General features: G+C 44.9%; 1 protein-coding gene across 6 annotated transcripts in view; it reads left to right on the top strand.

Moving 5' to 3' along the window:
* The window catches only part of ANK1 (ankyrin 1), an 869,955-nt gene that overhangs the window by 750,759 nt on the left and 100,543 nt on the right, over positions 1-18,653 (top strand). For 5 of the 6 annotated variants that reach the window (XM_069214086.1, XM_069214083.1, XM_069214082.1 and 2 more), the window contains one exon: positions 12,834-12,917. In XM_069214086.1, coding sequence (XP_069070187.1) covers positions 12,834-12,917 — 84 coding nt within the window. Of the gene's footprint in view, positions 1-2,363; positions 2,715-12,833; positions 12,918-18,653 lie in introns of those variants that run through there. The other variant, XM_069214087.1, reaches the window with a different exon arrangement.

The following is an 18,653-nucleotide window of genomic DNA, read 5'->3' as shown; positions in this document are numbered from 1 at the left end:
CCTGCAGCACCACTATAATGTGCCGTGCCTAAAACAGGTGCAGCATGTGATGCACGCCAGTGTTAGTAACGGAAATGGAGCAAACAGTCATTGGCGCACAGGCAAATGGTACAGGACACCAGGCCATAGGTGGATGATGAGGCATGGTTGAGAGGCAAGAGACCCTAATCACAACTAAGAGCAAGACATCAAGGTCCAGGTCAAAGGTAAAGGACAGGAGACAAACCTAAAGGACCCGGGTGGGGGGACAGTGAACTTTCAACAAGGTAAAAGACTGGCAAGAAAGTGAGGGACGAGGGTCACCAACATCTTTCGGGCATGTGTGACTGCCCAGGCCACATTTAACCACCCCATGAAAGGCCCCATTTGTTAAAAATACCTTTTTTAATCTTCAAACGAAAATACTGAGTTTGAATCTGTTTTACAAATAGTACCAATGACAGGCAGTACTCCAACAGGCATCAGCAGAATAACTGAAGGCAACATGCAAGGACATACTTACTAGTGTGCAAAATGTGTAGCATTTATATGGCTGAATTTACATTGATGTAAAAAAATGCGTTTCTGGGAGAATGTTTTTAAAGGGTGGTTGGTGTTTCTTTCTCATATTTTTAACAGAGGCCACTGCTCACCACCTAAATCTTTGTAATTTCAAATTCTATTGTGTTTTGGTATTTTACTGCCCTTCCCTGAACCCCATCTCGTTATCCTTTGAATACCTCTTATTCCTTTTTTAGATACTTTCATGCCATAGAATATTGACCTTTTGCGATTGTCCCTGTTAGAGCAGGATGTACAATGGCCTTACGCAGTCGCAAACAGTGAAAATCACCATTTGCAACCACACAATGGGCTGGTACGATGTACCATCCCTATTTTGTGAGTCGGTCCGCAATTACTGGCTCGCAAAATAGGGATTTGCGACTTGCAGCACTTGCGTGTTGCAGAGGGATTTATGATTATTTTGTGACCTCAATTGTGGTCACAAAACAATCGCAGTTACCACCAATTTCAAACTGGTGTTAACCCATTCGCAAACGGGAAGGGGTTCTACGGGACTCCTTCCCCTTTGAGAATGGATGAGAAAATATTTTTTCAGAGCAGGCAGTAGTTCCATGGACCACTGCCTCTTCTAAAAATGAAAATAAAACTTTTAATTTTTTTGTCTGAACTGCATCACCTTTTCCTTTAAGGAAAACGGGCTGCATTTTACACACAAAAAACCTGCTTTATTTAAAAGAAGTCACAGATATGGTGGTCCGCTGTCCCCAGCAGGCCCCCAACCCTGAGTGCAGCCTTTCCTAATGGGGTCGCAAATTGCGACCTACCTCATGAATATTAGGGCCATATGTACGAACACTTTTTCCCATAGACACAGAATGGGTAAAAAACTTTGCTACATCTGGCCCTTAATGAGAAGGTCATTTGCGATCCGATTGGGAATCTCAAACAGTGTGAGGTACACTGTTGTACATGAGTCGCAAATTGCGAGTTGTAAAACTTGTACATTTGCATTTGTTCCCAAGTTTATTATTTTATTACCAGATCGTAAAATGTAATTTTTCTTTAGTCTACTTTGGACATGTTGGGCTTTTCTGTGGGTGGTCCTCTGATTGAACTGCTATAAAACAAAATTAGCACGGGGGTGTGAAAGAATGCAGGAATCGGGAACCAGAAGTGAGTAACGTCGCACATGAAAGCGCCACAAAAAGTAAGCATATCACGTTTGTGCACTTACGCGTGCAGACAACTGGCTCACTTTCAGAGGCACTGACCTATCGATAAAATCTTGCTCAATTGTTCTTGCCGAGATGACAGTGGTCTCGAGGAGATCTAATTACAGACTCAGATGCGTCCTGCGTCGCAACCTCTGAACTACAGAGTAGGGGGGCTTTGTAGCTTCCTAGCTTGAAAGCAGCTCAGTCGCGATTCTGGAAAAAAAGGCTGCAGGCTTCGTTCTCTTCCAAGGAGCTGCTCTGCACCAGTCCAGTGGGAGAGATCGCAATCCATTAGCTTTCCTAGCGGGCAAACCTGCCTTATGACTAGTGTATGTACATACATATGGGAAGCTCCGCTCCTGGCCATTCTTGCGGTTACTTTTTGCTCGCTGTTGGTGTTGAATAATGGGGGAGGGCGGAGGAACTAGGGGCGTAAGCAGTTGTCCATGACAGAAGCCGTGTGACGGACACTTTGACGCGAGGCAGCTGCTGTTTATGGCTAAAGTTACAGCTGTCCCGGACACGGGCTTCGAGAGCCATCCAGCAGCCGAAACGGGCACAGTCGGAGCTGCTACTGGACTTGGATCACTACAGAGCTGAGGTTGCTCCGACCTTCTCTAGCACCTAAACGCGGGGTACCACAGACAGGCTGAGCAGGCCTGGGCTGTTGCTTATGGCGAGTCTGATGTCGAGGTGTTAGAGAGAGGGATGTGGTGTCATCTGCAAGCGTGAACACGGCACACTGGGGACCTCGACTCCCAAAGGAGCGGCAAAAGCATGCTGGGCTTCCTTACTGAGCTGTTGGTCAGTCTGGTCCTGTTGGGCTTCTTCTTGGTCAGCTGCCAAAATGTGCTGCATATCATCAAGGGCTCGGTGCGCTTTGTGCTCAAGCATGTGCACCAGGAGCTGGACAAGGAGCTAGGTGAGAGCGAGGGCGCTACCGATGATGAAGACACCATGACGACGAGGGTGGTACGTCGCCGGGTCATTGTCAAGGTACGGAGGCGGGTCAGAGGCTGGGCGAGAGGAAAGACACCGGGAATAAAGATACCATTGTGGCAGCATGGGGTCAGTGCCAAATTTAGGGCCAGATGTAAGTAGCCGTTTGCAAGGTACAAACTGAGAAAATTGCAGTTTGCGCCATGCAAACAGCCTAACACGATGCTCATTCCCAAATTGCGAGTCAGTACCGACTCGCAATTTGTGAATGCGACTCGCAAATAGGAAGGGGTGTTCCCTTCCTATTTGCGACTCGCATCGCAATTCAGAATTGCTTTGTGACCGCAAATGCGGTCGCAAAGCAACTCGCAGTTACCACCAGTGTCACACTGGTGGTAACTCATTCGCAAAAGGGAAGTGGTCCCCATGGCACTCCTTCCCATTTGTGAATGTGGGCATTAAGGTTTTTTCAGAGCAGGCAGTGGTCCTATGGACCACTGCCTACACTGAAAAAACGAAACCAAATGGTTTCGGTATTTTTTTCATTTTGCAACTCGTTTTCCTTTAAGGAAAACGGGCTGCAAAATGAAAAAAAAACCTGCTTTATTTAAAAAGCAGTCACAGACATGGAGGTCTGCTGACTTCAGCAGGCCACCATCCCTGTGAGTGCAGGGACTTGCTATGGGGTCGCAAAATGCGACCCACCTCATTAATATTGATGAGGTGGCTCTTTGCGACCCCATAGCGAGTCGCAGACGGTGTCTGAGACACCGTTCTGCATCCGAGATTGCGACTCGGAAATTGCGAGTCAGACAGACTCGCAATTTCCGAGTCGCAATCTCGGAGTTTACTAAATGTGGCCCTTAGTGGTTTCGTATTTTCAGTGTAGGCAGTGGTCCATAGGACCACTGCCTACTCTTAAAAAACCTTAATGCCCACATTCACAAAGGGGAAGGGGTCCCATGGGGACCACTTCCCTTTTGCGAATGAGTTACTACCAGTGTGACACTGGTGGTAACTGCGAGTTTCTTTGCGACCGCATTCGCAGTCACAAAGCAATTCTGAATTGCGATGCGAGTCGCAAATAGGAAGGGAACAAATACCCCTTCCTATTTGCGAGTCGCATTCACAAATTGCGAGTCGGTACCGACTCGCAATTTGTGAATGAGCATAGTGTTAGGCTGTGTGCATGGCGCAAACTTCGATTTTCGCAGTTTGCACCATGTAAACAGCTACCTACATCTTCCCCCTAGTGAGGGAGGGGTGGGGGACAGATGAAAAGGGCCCACTCATACAAAAGGAGTAGGGGTCAGCATGACATTATTGTCAAGGAACTGAGGTGGCTGTGATGGTGTTGTGTAAGTCTGGCTTAAAAGAAAACACTCAGAACGAGGATTCCATGGCACAAGAGTGTGGAAATTAAGACTTATTTTTGGATGGAGATCTGAGTGCAGAGTCGGAGTGTGGGAAGAAGGCACTAATAACAAAGACACCATGATAACAAGAGTGTTGAAGGAAGTACAGTGGAAAGTCTTGGCGAGATCAAGGGGTGGGCAAAGGTGTTATAGCAAACCGAAAATGGGGGTCCCATGATAATTAAATTTTTGTGGCATAGGGTACATTGTCAGTGCATTAAGAAGTCAATCAGGTGGCTCAGTGAGAACAGTGGGCAAATACTAGGGATGAGGAAAACATGACTGTCAGGCTAGTAAAATGATGGGTGACTGTCAGAATCCAGAGATAAGATGGAGGGTGTGCTAGCAAAAGGCAGACAATTATACTCACTTGAGAGTTAGGAATTGAGGCTGGGGGCTTCATTTCATGGTCTGTGTCACCCTACGAAAATCGGAGCTTAGTGAACTGTAATTCGATAACAAGGGTGGAAGTACACTGAGGTCAAATTGATGATGATCGTAGGAGGGAGGGTCATGATACTGGACAAGAGCAGTACGAGAACACCAATGATGACTTTATGTTGATAAAGTGTGAGCAGAGCAGAGATTTTGCCAAATTACAGAGCGGTTATCAGAGAAAAGGTGAGAGCAGAAGGAACACAGCGCCCCACAGGACTCCATAACAAGGGTCTTGCAATCCAAAATCACCGTTATGTTCCTCGTATCCAATTTTTGGAAATATTCAAAAACCGGGATTACAACACTTCTCTACGGATTCTAAAATTAAAAGGAGTATCTTTGAATAGTGCAATTTTAAAAGCTGTTTCTTCACATGGGAGGCAGATTCCATGCTACTTGATTATGTATCATTTAATCTATAGAAAAATGTCCAACATTTAACAGAATGGATTTTTAAGAAGAAAAATAAAAAAGATACAAAATACTTACACAATCGTTACTCAGTGTTTATGAAAATCAGGACCATTTTACTGGAGAGAGAGGCATCTTTGGTTGAAAGTATGGACAGACGTATGACAGGCTTAAACGTCCATTTTCTTCTATAAAAACATGAAAATACAGAAATTAATGTCATGTATTTTTCCTTCAGGTCTCCTCAAATCTATTATAGAAGCAGTAAATATAGGGGGCTATTGGTATTGCTTATACATTCCCCATCCCATTACAACAAAGATATTTTGTCATTTTGTGGCTGTGAACTTTTCATTAGCTGGTCAAAAGGGAAACAAATAAAAACTCCTCTCAGTCCTGAATGAACAAGAAACTTTGGGCCTGATTTAGATCTTGGCAGTAACGGTCCACCATCAAGTTTTATACTGAAAACCCATTTGCCGCCATAACGGTGCGCCCGCTGTATTTAGATGTTGGTGGTCCCATGGGCAAAACCCTGTATTCAAACTGCCTTCTCCGCCGAGGAACACCACCTGCGTTGATGGCAGGATAGGGAAAAGTGGCTGCCGGCGGGACCCCAGCCACCCTTCCATCCATGCTAACTTGTCTGTGCCTTACACCCAAGCAAAAAGTGGCAGTCAGACCTCCACTTCTGGATTGGTGGATTGGGTGGGAGGAGTGGAAACTTACTTTTTTCCTGATTTCACCTCCATTTTCAACTGGACAACATCTGCCATCACTGCTGCCACTGACCTACAGAGAAAACATGACACCCCCGTCGCTGGACTCGAAGGTGGGAACACCGCATTGCCAGGGTAAGTTGGGTGGGCGCTACATGGTAGGTTGGGACCTCTGCAGGCATATACATGTCACAGTAATTTTTTTTAAATCACTGCGACATCCATATGTCGGAGACAATTGTGTCACACATGACTGGAGACACACTTGCACAACATGCGTAAAGTAACATACACACATCATTATATATTGCCAAATGAATGCTGGCACCACAACGACGGTACAATCACACTTGACAATGGTGTCTGTGTGTGGACATTGCAAGGGGACCTGTACTGGTAGGTTTGTGCTTTCTGTTGTGTACATGAGTCAGTATGCATGTGTGTGGACTGGCTGGTTGAGATGGAGGGAGCTGTAGTGGGTGATGTGGTTTTGTCTGTATGTATAGTTGCACGTGTGATCAATGTTGTGTTGCCATGTGACACATTCAGGTGAGCTTTGTGTGCTTGTGAGTGAGTTTGTTTATATAGCTGAGTGTGTAGTTGTGTTGGTTGTTGTGGTTGTGTTGTGTGTGAGTGCAGTGTCAATGGTGTTTGTGTTATGTCATTGATGTATGTCAATGTGTGTTTCTGGCATGTGCGGGTTGTGTTGGACTTGTAATGGATGATGGTGTGTATGTGTTGTGTAGTGTGTAGTGCAGGTTGACACCTATGGCTAAGCTACTGTGTGTGTGAGACTTACCTCTATTCCATAGCCGCTGCCATTGTACGAAGTCCACTGGGTCCCGCCATCGTCTCCTTACGTCAGAAATCAGTCACCACCCCACCTTTTGCAGAGCTGTAACATCTAAATACAGGGAGTGCAGAATTATTAGGCAAATGAGTATTTTGACCACATCATCCTCTTTATGCATGTTGTCTTACTCCAAGCTGTATAGGCTCGAAAGCCTACTACCAATTAAGCATATTAGGTGATGTGCATCTCTGTAATGAGAAGGGGTGTGGTCTAATGACATCAACACCCTATATCAGGTGTGCATAATTATTAGGCAACTTCCTTTCCTTTGGCAAAATGGGTCAAAAGAAGGACTTGACAGGCTCAGAAAAGTCAAAAATAGTGAGATATCTTGCAGAGGGATGCAGCACTCTTAAAATTGCAAAGCTTCTGAAGCGTGATCATCGAACAATCAAGCGTTTCATTCAAAATAGTCAACAGGGTCGCAAGAAGCGTGTGGAAAAACCAAGGCGCAAAATAACTGCCCATGAACTGAGAAAAGTCAAGCGTGCAGCTGCCACGATGCCACTTGCCACCAGTTTGGCCATATTTCAGAGCTGCAACATCACTGGAGTGCCCAAAAGCACAAGGTGTGCAATACTCAGAGACATGGCCAAGGTAAGAAAGGCTGAAAGACGACCACCACTGAACAAGACACACAAGCTGAAACGTCAAGACTGGGTCAAGAAATATCTCAAGACTGATTTTTCTAAGGTTTTATGGACTGATGAAATGAGAGTGAGTCTTGATGGGCCAGATGGATGGGCCCGTGTCTGGATTGGTAAAGGGCAGAGAGCTCCAGTCCGACTCAGACGCCAGCAAGGTGGAGGTGGAGTACTGGTTTGGGCTGGTATCATCAAAGATGAGCTTTTCGGGTTGAGAATGGAGTCAAGCTCAACTCCCAGTCCTACTGCCAGTTCCTGGAAGACACCTTCTTCAAGCAGTGGTACAGGAAGAAGTCTGCATCCTTCAAGAAAAACATGATTTTCATGCAGGGCAATGCTCCATCACACGCGTCCAAGTACTCCACAGCGTGGCTGGCAAGAAAGGGTATAAAAGAAGGAAATCTAATGACATGGCCTCCTTGTTCACCTGATCTGAACCCCATTGAGAACCTGTGGTCCATCATCAAATGTGAGATTTACAAGGAGGGAAAACAGTACACCTCTCTGAACAGTGTCTGGGAGGCTGTGGTTGCTGCTGCACGCATTGTTGATGGTGAACAGATCAAAACACTGACAGAATCCATGGATGGCAGGCTTTTGAGTGTCCTTGCAAAGAAAGGTGGCTATATTGGTCACTGATTTGTTTTTGTTTTGTTTTTGAATGTCAGAAATGTATATTTGTGAATGTTGAGATGTTATATTGGTTTCATTGGTAATAATAAATAATTGAAATGGGTATATATTTTTTTTTTGTTAAGTTGCCTAATAATTATGCACAGTAATAGTCACCTGCACACACAGATATCCCCCTAACATAGCTAAAACTAAAAACAAACTAAAAACTACTTCCAAAAATATTCAGCTTTGATATTAATGAGTTTTTTGGGTTCATTGAGAACATGGTTGTTGTTCAATAATAAAATTAATCCTCAAAAATACAACTTGCCTAATAATTCTGCACTCCCTGTATGGCGAGCGGAACACCATCAACTTGTCGGTGTTCTCAGGCCTTTTGCTGATGCATCTTGGTGGTAACACCATCAAGATCTAAATCAGGCCTTTTGATTTAAAGTGTGAAATATTTCTCTGCAGAAGCTTATTACCAATAACTAGATATCTCTTAGTGTGTGTTATGTTTGCAGGGGACTACTACTGCTTTATGCGCCCCAGTGGTGGCACACTACACTAGCATATGCTTGGGTCAATTTCTGCCTTGCCAGCCCTGCAACCGTGATTGGGATCCAGACTATGAATAACTGCAAGGACAAGAAGTCATCAGGATCCTATGCTGTTTTTCAGCACATGCATGGTTTCTAGGGAGCAGAAGTTTATTGAGAAGTATGTTTCTTGTGGCCCAGGCAAGCTATCAGAAATATCACAAACTTGGGTAGATTGAAAGAAAAGGGGACCTATTTGAAGATTCAGGGAATCAGAGCTAAAGCAGTTGATTTTAGATTTAGAAAAGACTCCCATTTCATGTTCACTGTGTCTTTAATAGCTTCATGATAGGTGTTGGTGAAGACCCTGAAGGCAATACAAGCCTATGGAAGTGTGCCCCTTTGCTACCCCCCATACGCTCTTCTAATCGAGATGCGGGAGGATGCTCCACTTGAAACCCACTGTTTGTACTGATAACTGTTGTTGGTTTTACTGTTACTACAGTACTCTCTACACACTGCACATTTAAATGGTCACCTGGAAGTTTCTCATGGGATGTATGTAGTTAAAAACATAGGGGGGAGCAGGAGAACTGAGAGGAAAGATATTGTAAACATGCAGTAGACGGTTTGTGATGCCCCTCCCTGGGGAGGCATGATGGAAAAGGCTAAAATACTGTGCTGCTCTATTCTATACTTGTACAGTGTTGTGAAATTGCTAATAAAAATATTTTGTTTAAAAAAAAAGGCGATAACGACCTTGGCCTTTGAGCCACTGCAGGTGTCTCGCCACAGGGGGGTTGTGGTGTTCTTCTCTTTTTGTGTTATGACCGGCACTCTATTTTAACCTCATTTGCAATCTTATAGTTTTTTTGAGGGAAGCATGAATCAGAGAAGCAGGGCATGTAAAAAGGAATCTCTGACAAAGACAATATGGTATCAATGGCTGTGCCGCACAGTTAATGTCAAGGAATTCGGAGGAAGTGGCGCCTGAGAGATCAGGGTACACCAACCCAAAGACGATACAACCACAAGGGATGCAGTGCAGGGTTATTTTCATTTTCATGGTTCTATGCATGCAGAATAGGGATTGTACGAGGTGACTGGAGAGTAAGCGGTACATCTGTAACATTGATTAGTCGAGTTTGAGACCTTCAGAGCTGCATGCAACTAAATCAAGAATTTTCGAATAGCATGCAAACAGGATGTTCCCGTTGGCTGGAATGTGTGAAAATTACTATCTACTGCAGCGATGAACATGTTTCTTAAGTTTCTCTACTACAGCTCCGTCCTCCCATTTTCCCATGTAAAATGCCAATACCAAGGAAATCTGTTATCATGCCAATTCAAGTCTGAAAGGGTTTATTTACAAACAAATAATCAGTGAGAACCTAATTCAGCCAGCCAGATGCTCCTCATCAATGGTAAGTGAAGGAAGCGTCTCAAACTCGAGCCAAACACAAATACATACCTTAAAAAACACAAGTTGCTAGTAAATGTTACCTATATACATTGCAAAACAATACAAGTAAGGTCCAAGACTGAGATCTTGGGCACAAGAAAGAATGGCCTTCAGATAGTAACAGAATACAATTCTTCAGTTGAGTAAGCTCATCTTGGTTTTCATGCCTCCGGAGCCTCGATTCAAAACCTGTTGAATCACACAAATAGGCACTTGCCGGGAGCAATGGAAGCTTGATAAAGAAAACGGGACTCAAGTAGGTTACAGGTACACTAAATTCGAGTAAATACCATTTACATTTTCACACCCACCACTCAGAAAACTCATACTCACTTCATGAATGACTGCTGAAGCCCATCAATAAAGAGTAGTGAACCTCAGAAATGCACTGATTATGAATGATATGTTTACACCCAGGAGTGTCAGGGATGGAATAAATCAACGCACAACTTTGCCACGATGCTGAGGAAGCTGATTGGACATTTTACCTTTCATAAATTCACCTATGAAGATGAAGCATGCCTCATAATTATTCAAGATTGTTAGACCACTGAGTTCAGAAAGGAACCACTGAAAGATTCAATATTAACACACATACTGACATTGACGTGGACAAAGGTCAGGACCAAATTCCAAAGTGCCATCATGGAAGTAAGGAAGAAAAATCAGAGATTGTATAGTGAGGGTCTAGCCAACAAAAAACAAACTGCACTGATGAACATGCCCTGCCGTTGACCAGTTAAATCTACTACAGGTGTGAGTTATTCCTTACCCAGCCAGGACCATGTCCAACCATGGGACACACCTGACCTGTTAGCCATAAGGATACCACTTTGTTGAAATCTACGAGCACCTGTGCAGTCCTCAAGGCACACAAGAGCATGTGTTTGAAGCACACACAACAATACTACGTTGATTACTCTTCCCAGGGCATGGAAAAGAACATCTGTACATTTTATCCATCTCCAAAAACTTATAACGCAATATGAATTTTAAAGAATATACTCTTTGAGTTTGACAATCAGCAATTATAAAACCATCTTTGTAGTAGAACCCGGAACAACATGCAATATAATGTGCACTGAGAGTATAACAAAATACAAGGCGGGGGGAGGAGGCTGTCACCACAAGGTTCCAAATGGGTGCAAAACTCAGTGTCTAGTGGGTTTTGTGTGTATGTGTGTCTGTGTGAAGTTAACATACTAATACACAGCACTGAGGGAAAGCTTTATAATCCTCAGGGATGGCTTACCAGCTCCACGCCTCCCAAGCAGTCACTACTCAGCACATGAATGGCCACACATGCAGTTGTGAAAACAGTGAAGGGTAGTTTTCCTAATTATTCAATGATCTTGGTAAGGTCTCGGGACATCAGGAAACATAGCATCAATGGAACACTACAGCTAGCCACATTCCAGTGAAAATACTCCTACAAAGTTGGACAAAAGCTGAAAGATCTCCTGAAACAAGACTTGACAGAAGCCTTCAATTTTCACAGACCTTGATTGTCAATAATAGTAGCTGTACCTAAGATAGACACCCACCTGATAAGGTCATCACATTTATTTGTGTATTTGTGTATTCAGAGCATGGAAATTGAGACTCAAATGCACAAGGGCCTCCACATTAATAACAAGTTCAGGCAGCTGAATGGAATCCACGTTTTTTCAACCTTGAATAATACAAATGATACCATAATGAATATTAGATAGAACTAGACCTGTAACTGAGATCACAACAACATTTTCAACACACCTGAGCTACTGGGATACAAACAAGTGAATTGTGGCATTTCTCCAGCTGCTAAAATTATCTTGAAAAGCATCAGAAAGTTGTTAACACCTGTGTTGAACTTAGATTATTTTCTTGTTGTTTTCCATTTCCTTACCAATGTACTGTCTCTCCTATTCCACGGCCAATAGAAGGAAGGAAAGAGAAGGAGTGCTGGAGAGAGCCCAATTGCTGCCTGACTGCCCACGAAGACAGAGGGTTACAGGCAAACTTTGCCAATATGAGACCTACATATAATGTGAAAGGGCAAGTTATGTCCTAAATAAAGGGAAGAGGTGTGTCGGATGAATGTTAGAGCATAATTAGATCTCAGCTTTTCCCAAATAGACGTTCTATCTTTCAATTACATTGGCCCTCGGTTAAGTGGTTTGATCTGTTATTATGTGGATCAGACCTTTACTGAAACTGCTAATTGATTCCTGCAACACTCCCATGTGTTATGGAATGCTCTGAAAATTGTGCTCTTCTGGGTCGAGGTCCTTAATCACATTGACTCCATTCTTGTAAATAAACTTGACAGACCTTGTGTTCAAATTATGTCAGAGCTGAACTTGGCTTCGTATATCACAGATTACGACCAGTCTATGTTCTGCTGATAACAAAAAAACAGATTATATAATTGTGGAAGTGGGAGAAATGTGGGGAGCAGGGTTGATGGGGAATTAGCAGACCCCAATCTGCAAAGACAGGATAGGGACATTACCAATGCCGTTAGAGATGAGATTCCCGTCAGTGACACTCAGCTAAGAATCCCACTTGCGAGGGATACTCATGGGAGAGTTGTGCAGTAGGCAAGTGACAGAGTTGTACCAGGAATTATTTAATTTTTTGATGACTGCACTGCTGCTATTGCTGCAGCATGACACCAATGCATTTGAGGGATATTCATCCAGGAATCTATCTGGGCATTGCATAAGGTGAGAGATGTGCCAGGTATGCCTTTCGGGTGAGACAGCTGTGCCCTGCGGTCCAGCGGGGTTGCGGGATGGGTGGCAGAGGGTGCCTCATTTTCTGCATGGTTGTACTGCATGAGCAATGCCCATTGTTCATGACAGTGGTATAGATTAAAACTATGCCTAGCGAGGTTTCCCCTGCAGCTTATGGCATGGGTGAGGATGGTAAATTGTTTCTGGACAAATTCTTTCTGTCAAAAGGAAATTAGATATCAGCTGTGTCTCAACACTTGACAATTGTATGCCACCACATTTGCCATAGAGGTTTAGTGATGATTTGACCATAGAACGAGCGACCCTTCCTCACCTCAGACCCCCTCTTCCTCTCCACAGGGTAATGAAGTTCAAGACATCCCCGGTGAGCAAGTGACGGAAGAACAGTTCACAGATGAGCAAGGGAACATCGTAACAAAGAAGGTAAGGGAATCTCATGTACTGTGGAAGGCTTTACTCCCATTTTAGACTTTAGTGACTGCTTGCACCACATGTTTACATAGTCCCAGTCAATCTTTTGATAGGTTATAACCTCATCGTTATGTGACGTTATGCAACGGTAAACTATTTCTGTTCCCCATTCTATATAACAGACAATTGAAATACATTCTTCTTAAAAGTAATACTACCTGCTCAACATTTATCTTCATTTATTGTGGCAGATGTTTTATAGTAGTTGCTCAAATGTTTTTCACTAATTTTTCATGGTATTTTAACACATACAGCAGCTACCAATGACAATTCCCATCTTAAGTGCTACTGCTCTTACAGTTATACTTTAATCATATTCATATCTATGTTAACCAACATATTTCTCTCTTGCACGTTCCCCTGTGTCTCAGCACCCCCATAAAAATATTCTCCTTGGTAGCTCATCCAGATCGTCCATTATTTTCTCATGTTTGTTTCGGCAGACCTGTGCTTCATCAATCAGTCAATCAATCAAACATTTATAAAGCACGGCAAATCACCTGTAAGGGTTTTGGGGTGCTGAAGCTGTTTGCTGCTGCATGGTGAAACGGTCAGTCGAACATCCAGGTCTTTAGTTCTCTTGTGAATTGCTGGAGTGGCGGTGCAGTCCTGAGGTGCAGGGAGAGGTTGTTCCAAGCCTTGGCTGTCAGGTGCGAGAACAAGTGTCCTCCGCTGGTAGCTCGATGGATCCGTGGGGTGTTTGCGATGGATAGGGAAGCTGATCAGAGGTGTCTAGTCGGTTGGTAGAAGGTCAGGCGTTTGTTGATGTATACTGGTTCTTCGTTGTGCAGGGCCTTATAGGTGTGGGTCAGCATCTAAAACTGGCATCACTTCTGAATCAGGAGCCAGTGTAGTTTTTTGAGATGGGGTGTGATGTGGGTCCTTCTTGGGAGGTTGAGTATGAGTCTTGCCACTGAGTTCTGTATTGTCTGGAGTCTCTTCAGGAAGTGTGCTGTGATTCTTATGTAGAGCGTGTACGTAGTCCAGTCTGCTAGTGATGAGGGCTGCATGATGGTCCTTCTGGTGTCTGCTGGGAGACACCGGAAGATCTTGCAGAGTGTGCGAAAGGTGTGGAAGCAGGCAGATGAGACTGCACCCACTTGTTTCTTTATGGATAGTTTGCTATCTAGGATAATGCCGAGGTTGCAGGCATGGTCTGTAGAGACAGGGGTGTGCAGAGCTATGGGTACCACCATGTGTCAGTCCATGGTAAGGCATTGCTCCTAAAGATGAAGACTTCCATTTTTTCGGTGTTGAGCATGAGACAGTTGTCCTTCATCCAGTCCGCTACATTCGTCATGCATCTGTGGAAGTTAGCTTTTGTGGTGGAGGGATCTTCGCACAGTGAGAGGATGAGCTGTGTGTTGTCAGCATAGGAGATGATGTTGAGTCATTGTGACCGGACGGTGATGGCCAGGGGGTTCATGTAGGTGTTGAAGAGGAACGGGCTGAGGGATGATCCTTGGCAGACTCCACAGATGATCTTCTTCGGCTCTGAGGTGAACGGTGGGCGGCCGATCCTTTGTGTTCTACCGGTGAGGTACGAGGCGATCCATTTGAGGGTGTTTACATGAATCCTGATGTGGTGGAATATATTAATCAGGATGAGGTGGGAGAGGATATTAAAAGCGGCGGACAGGTCCAAGAAGATGAAGACTGCTGTTTCCCCATTGTCCAAGAGGGCTCTGATGTCATCTATGGTTGCAATCAGGGCTGTCCTGGTGCTGTGGTTAGCTCGAAATCAGATTGGGAGGGGTCCAGGAGGTTGTGGTCTTCTAGGTGTAGGGTGAGTTGCTGGTTGATCGTTTTCTCGAGGACTTTTGCTGGATAGGGGAGCACAGAGATGGGCTGGTAATTCAATTCAGGTGGGTCGGCAGATGTTTTTTTCAGGAGGGGCCTCACTTCAGCATTTTTCCAGACCTCTGGAAAGGAGGACCTTCCTGAGCTCATTGCCGATTGTCTTGTTTCCAAGGTTGAAGATGTGGTGCGAGCAAGTGTCCATGAGTGCTTCCGAGTGTACAGAGTTCATGATGGAGATACTGTCTTGCATGGTGAGGAGTTCCCAGTGTGAGTGGGTGTTCCAGGTTTGTGTTTGTGCATGTGAACTGGCTGATGCTCTCTACACTGGAGGGTTGGCGTTTTAAATTTTCATAGATAGCTGAGATCTTGTTGTGGAAGAGTTCCGCAAGGTGGTCACACAGTTCCTGGGAGGGAGTGATGTTCTCGGTGGCTGCAGGATTGATGAACTCCTTCACAATGGTGAAGAGTTTTTTGCTGTGGTTTGTGCTGTCTTTGATGCAGTCTGCTAGTGCGTTCTTCTTGGTTTCTTTCAGGAGGCAGTGATACTGGTTGAGAGCGATCCTGAAGGCGGTGCGGTCCTCTGTTTCTTTTGCTCATGCGCCATAGCCTTTCAAGTTGTCACCAGTTTCATTTGGAGTAGTGCAGTTCCTCGGCGAACCAGCTTGCTCTTTTGCTTTGTTCTTTGACCTTGGCTGTCTTGGCGGGGGCAATGGCGTTGGCGCATTCTGTGATCAACTGGGAGAAGCTGTTTGTTCAGGGCAATGTGTGGAGACTGAGAGGTGGGAGCGGAGAGTGTTGTTCCACTGGCCTTCTGATACCTGTTTCCAGCTTCTTCACATGATGTGGGGGGCACCGTGCCAGGTATGTGGATCCGGAGACGGTGAAGTGTACACTGTGGTAGTCGGACCAGGTAAGTGGTGTGGATGTACCTGACTCTGTCAATGGAGGTGAAGATGGGGTTGAGCGTGTGTCTTGTGATGTGGGTTGGGTTAGTTACAAGCCGCTTAAGGATGAAGTTGCTCAAGCTTTCCAGGAGGTTGGTGCAGTTGGCAACACTGGGGTCTTCGAGGTAGAAGTTGAGGACCCCTTGGAATATGTAGTGCTCGTCGTCGATTGCTTGTGGGGCGATGGGTTCTGGGATGGCATTACAGAAGCTGGGGCATGGCCCTGGTGGTCTGTAGGCCAAGGTGCCTCTGATAGTGCTTTTTCCATCTGTGTGGAGGTGGAAGTTTAGGTGTTCCATTTCTGGTGTCGGGTCATCAGGGGATGTTATGCAGCGGATGGCGTTCCTGTAGATGATGGCGATTCCACCTCCACGCTTGTTGGTTAGGTCCCAGTGAGTTATCTTGTAACCTTTGGGGGTGGCGGTGGCAATGTCTGGTGCGGAGGTGGGATTGAGTAAGGTTTGTGTAAGAAAGATGACATCCAGGGTGAGGGAGGAGATTGTGTCTCAGACTTCGGTTGCATATTTAACTAGTGGACGAAGGATGCACTGGATGTGTGTCATGGTGGTCTCAGTCGATGTGTTGGGTGCGTTGGTTGCTTCGGTGTTAGGCAGTAGTGTCAGCAGGAAAACAGTCCTCTGGTGGTATGCGATAATGAGCAGCAGCAGTGGTTGTTGGTGTGTCTGGGGTCCATGGATCGGAGGTCAGCGACAATGTATCTTTCTGGGGTGGAATAGCTAGCGGTTCTGGTGCTGGTCACGGTCCATGCGTACATAGGCACAGATGAGTTTGCCTGTGCCGCTCCAGCAGCACTCAGAAACAGAGAGGGAAAGGACAGAAAAAGCAATGAAAATGAAGCAGAAAGCAGGTGAAAGCACACAGTAAAGCGGGGGAAGGAGTGAAAGCAGTGAAAATGAGGCAGAAGGCAGGAGAAAGCACTCAGAAAAACTGGAGGAGAAGAGGAGAGAGTGATGCAGCAGCAGTAGAGAGCTGGCCCGGGACCTGCACCATAAATGTTCATAAATGTTTTTTTCCATAATGTGACATTTGTCTAATCCCGCCTTACACTTAGAAATGCTATAATGCTTATGGTGACCTCCCTTTTTGAGTTCTTTCTATTTCTGAATCAGGTATTCGAAGGGGATGAGAGGGATTAGAAATCCATCCCCAGTGCCATCTCCAATCAGTTACTACATCAAGCAAAGATAAAAAGGCTGCAGGCTCGTTTTTAAGCCCCATTGGAAAAACCATTCACAATTTTTTGCCTTCTCCTATCCTGTGCAGACGATAGGTTTCGTTGACCTTCCTTTGTTTTTTTTTTAATTACCAAGTCCAATCCCACGAAACTACATTCATGCGTGTTAAGGACTTGGGCCCACATTTATACTTTTTTAGCGGCGCATATGCGTCTTTTTTTGACGCAAAAGCGTCACAAACTTACAATGAGGACTTTCCCTCATCTGTCTTAGATGCAAGACAGATGAGGGAAATGTCTTTTAAATTATATGGAATTGTAGCGTATTACAACCTTTCTGGAAAAGAGTACAGCATACACTATCCAGAGTGTTGGGTAAGTTAAAGCTCAGACCACAGATGGCACTCCAAAACATTTTAGAAGATCAAGGCCCATAGTTATACCTTTTTAGCGCCGCATTTGGTCATTTTTTGACGCAAAAGCGGCGCAAACTTACAAAATACAATTGTTTTTTAAGTTTGCGACGCTTTTGCGTCAAAAAAATTACGCAAATGCGGCACTAAAAAAGTCCCATATTTATACCTTTTTAGCGCCGCATTTGGTCATTTTTTGATGCACTACTAAATACTACACATTCTAAGAGTAGTTCCTTTACCAGGTTGTATATCCCCTGCAGGTTTTAATAAAATGCAGTATCACTATGGTGCCTTCTTTCTCTCTCATGTGACTCAGAGGCAGATATTGGTACAGGACTAGGCTCGGCAGAGGTGTAGTTTAGTAGGGTTTACCTTGAAGGCTGACCAGTGTGCCTGTTCAGTTGTCTTTCTGACCAACAAATCAATGCCAGCAAAAGTTTAGTGTTACCAGCAACAGCTTTCCTCTATTTGCATTCAGACACAGTCTCTCAGTTTGTGCAGACACAGTTCCGCTTTAACTGCTCAGTGATGCTTGTGAGATCCAGGCGCAAGCCAATACGATCAGTACGATCAGCGTTTTCACATTCTTGAGCATTTGCGGCCAATGCAGGAGACCTCGGATGGCAGTCTAGTCCCCTTAATGTTAGTGCTGAGCAACGCACTTGACGGGCTTGTCTGTTCATGGCCTTTGGGCTAACGAAGATGGCATTCATCTTCAGCAGTTGTGGTCTTAGAGGCTGATGCAGACGGAATCTCATTTTTAGCAGTTCTATTCCTGGATGCTGATGCAGACAGAGACTCGTCTTAAGCGGTTGCAGTTCTGGAGGCTAAAACAGCAGCTCCTCTTGGGTGGGCACCTCGAGTGCCAGCAGAAGCATTAGGCACAAGGGTTGATGGCTGGAATGCCAGACCACATGGTGACAACTTGTTGACTACTTCATTACACTGCTCACGATGGGAGCTGTGACAAGAGATTAGGATGCTCTGCAGACTTTGGATTAGGACCTGCTTTGCTGCCTCTTACCAGTCAGCTACTTTTGGGTTCCCCAAACGCTGAGAGCATGCATGATTTCTTTTCCTAGACAGTTTCTCCTTCTGCAGGGCCAGACACCTCCTTCCCGCTCTGAGTTGGCAGGAAGATTTCTATGTGGACAGGCAGATTCTCAGCTTTTCCAGCAAGTTCTAGACTTTGGATGATGTGCCTCACCCCTGGGAGACTGGTTGTCATGTGGATCCCAGGCCTGTTCACACAGTTCTTCAATAACTCTGGGAAGCACTAAGTTCCTTGGTCATGAAGGACTTGGTACTGGAATAAAATGAGGTGGCTTGGATC

The sequence above is a fragment of the Pleurodeles waltl genome, chromosome 11 (assembly GCF_031143425.1).
Source record: "Pleurodeles waltl isolate 20211129_DDA chromosome 11, aPleWal1.hap1.20221129, whole genome shotgun sequence".
NCBI lineage: Eukaryota > Metazoa > Chordata > Amphibia > Caudata > Salamandridae > Pleurodeles > Pleurodeles waltl.
Note: the sequence above shows the minus strand (reverse complement) of the source record. Positions and strands in the feature narration are given on the sequence as shown.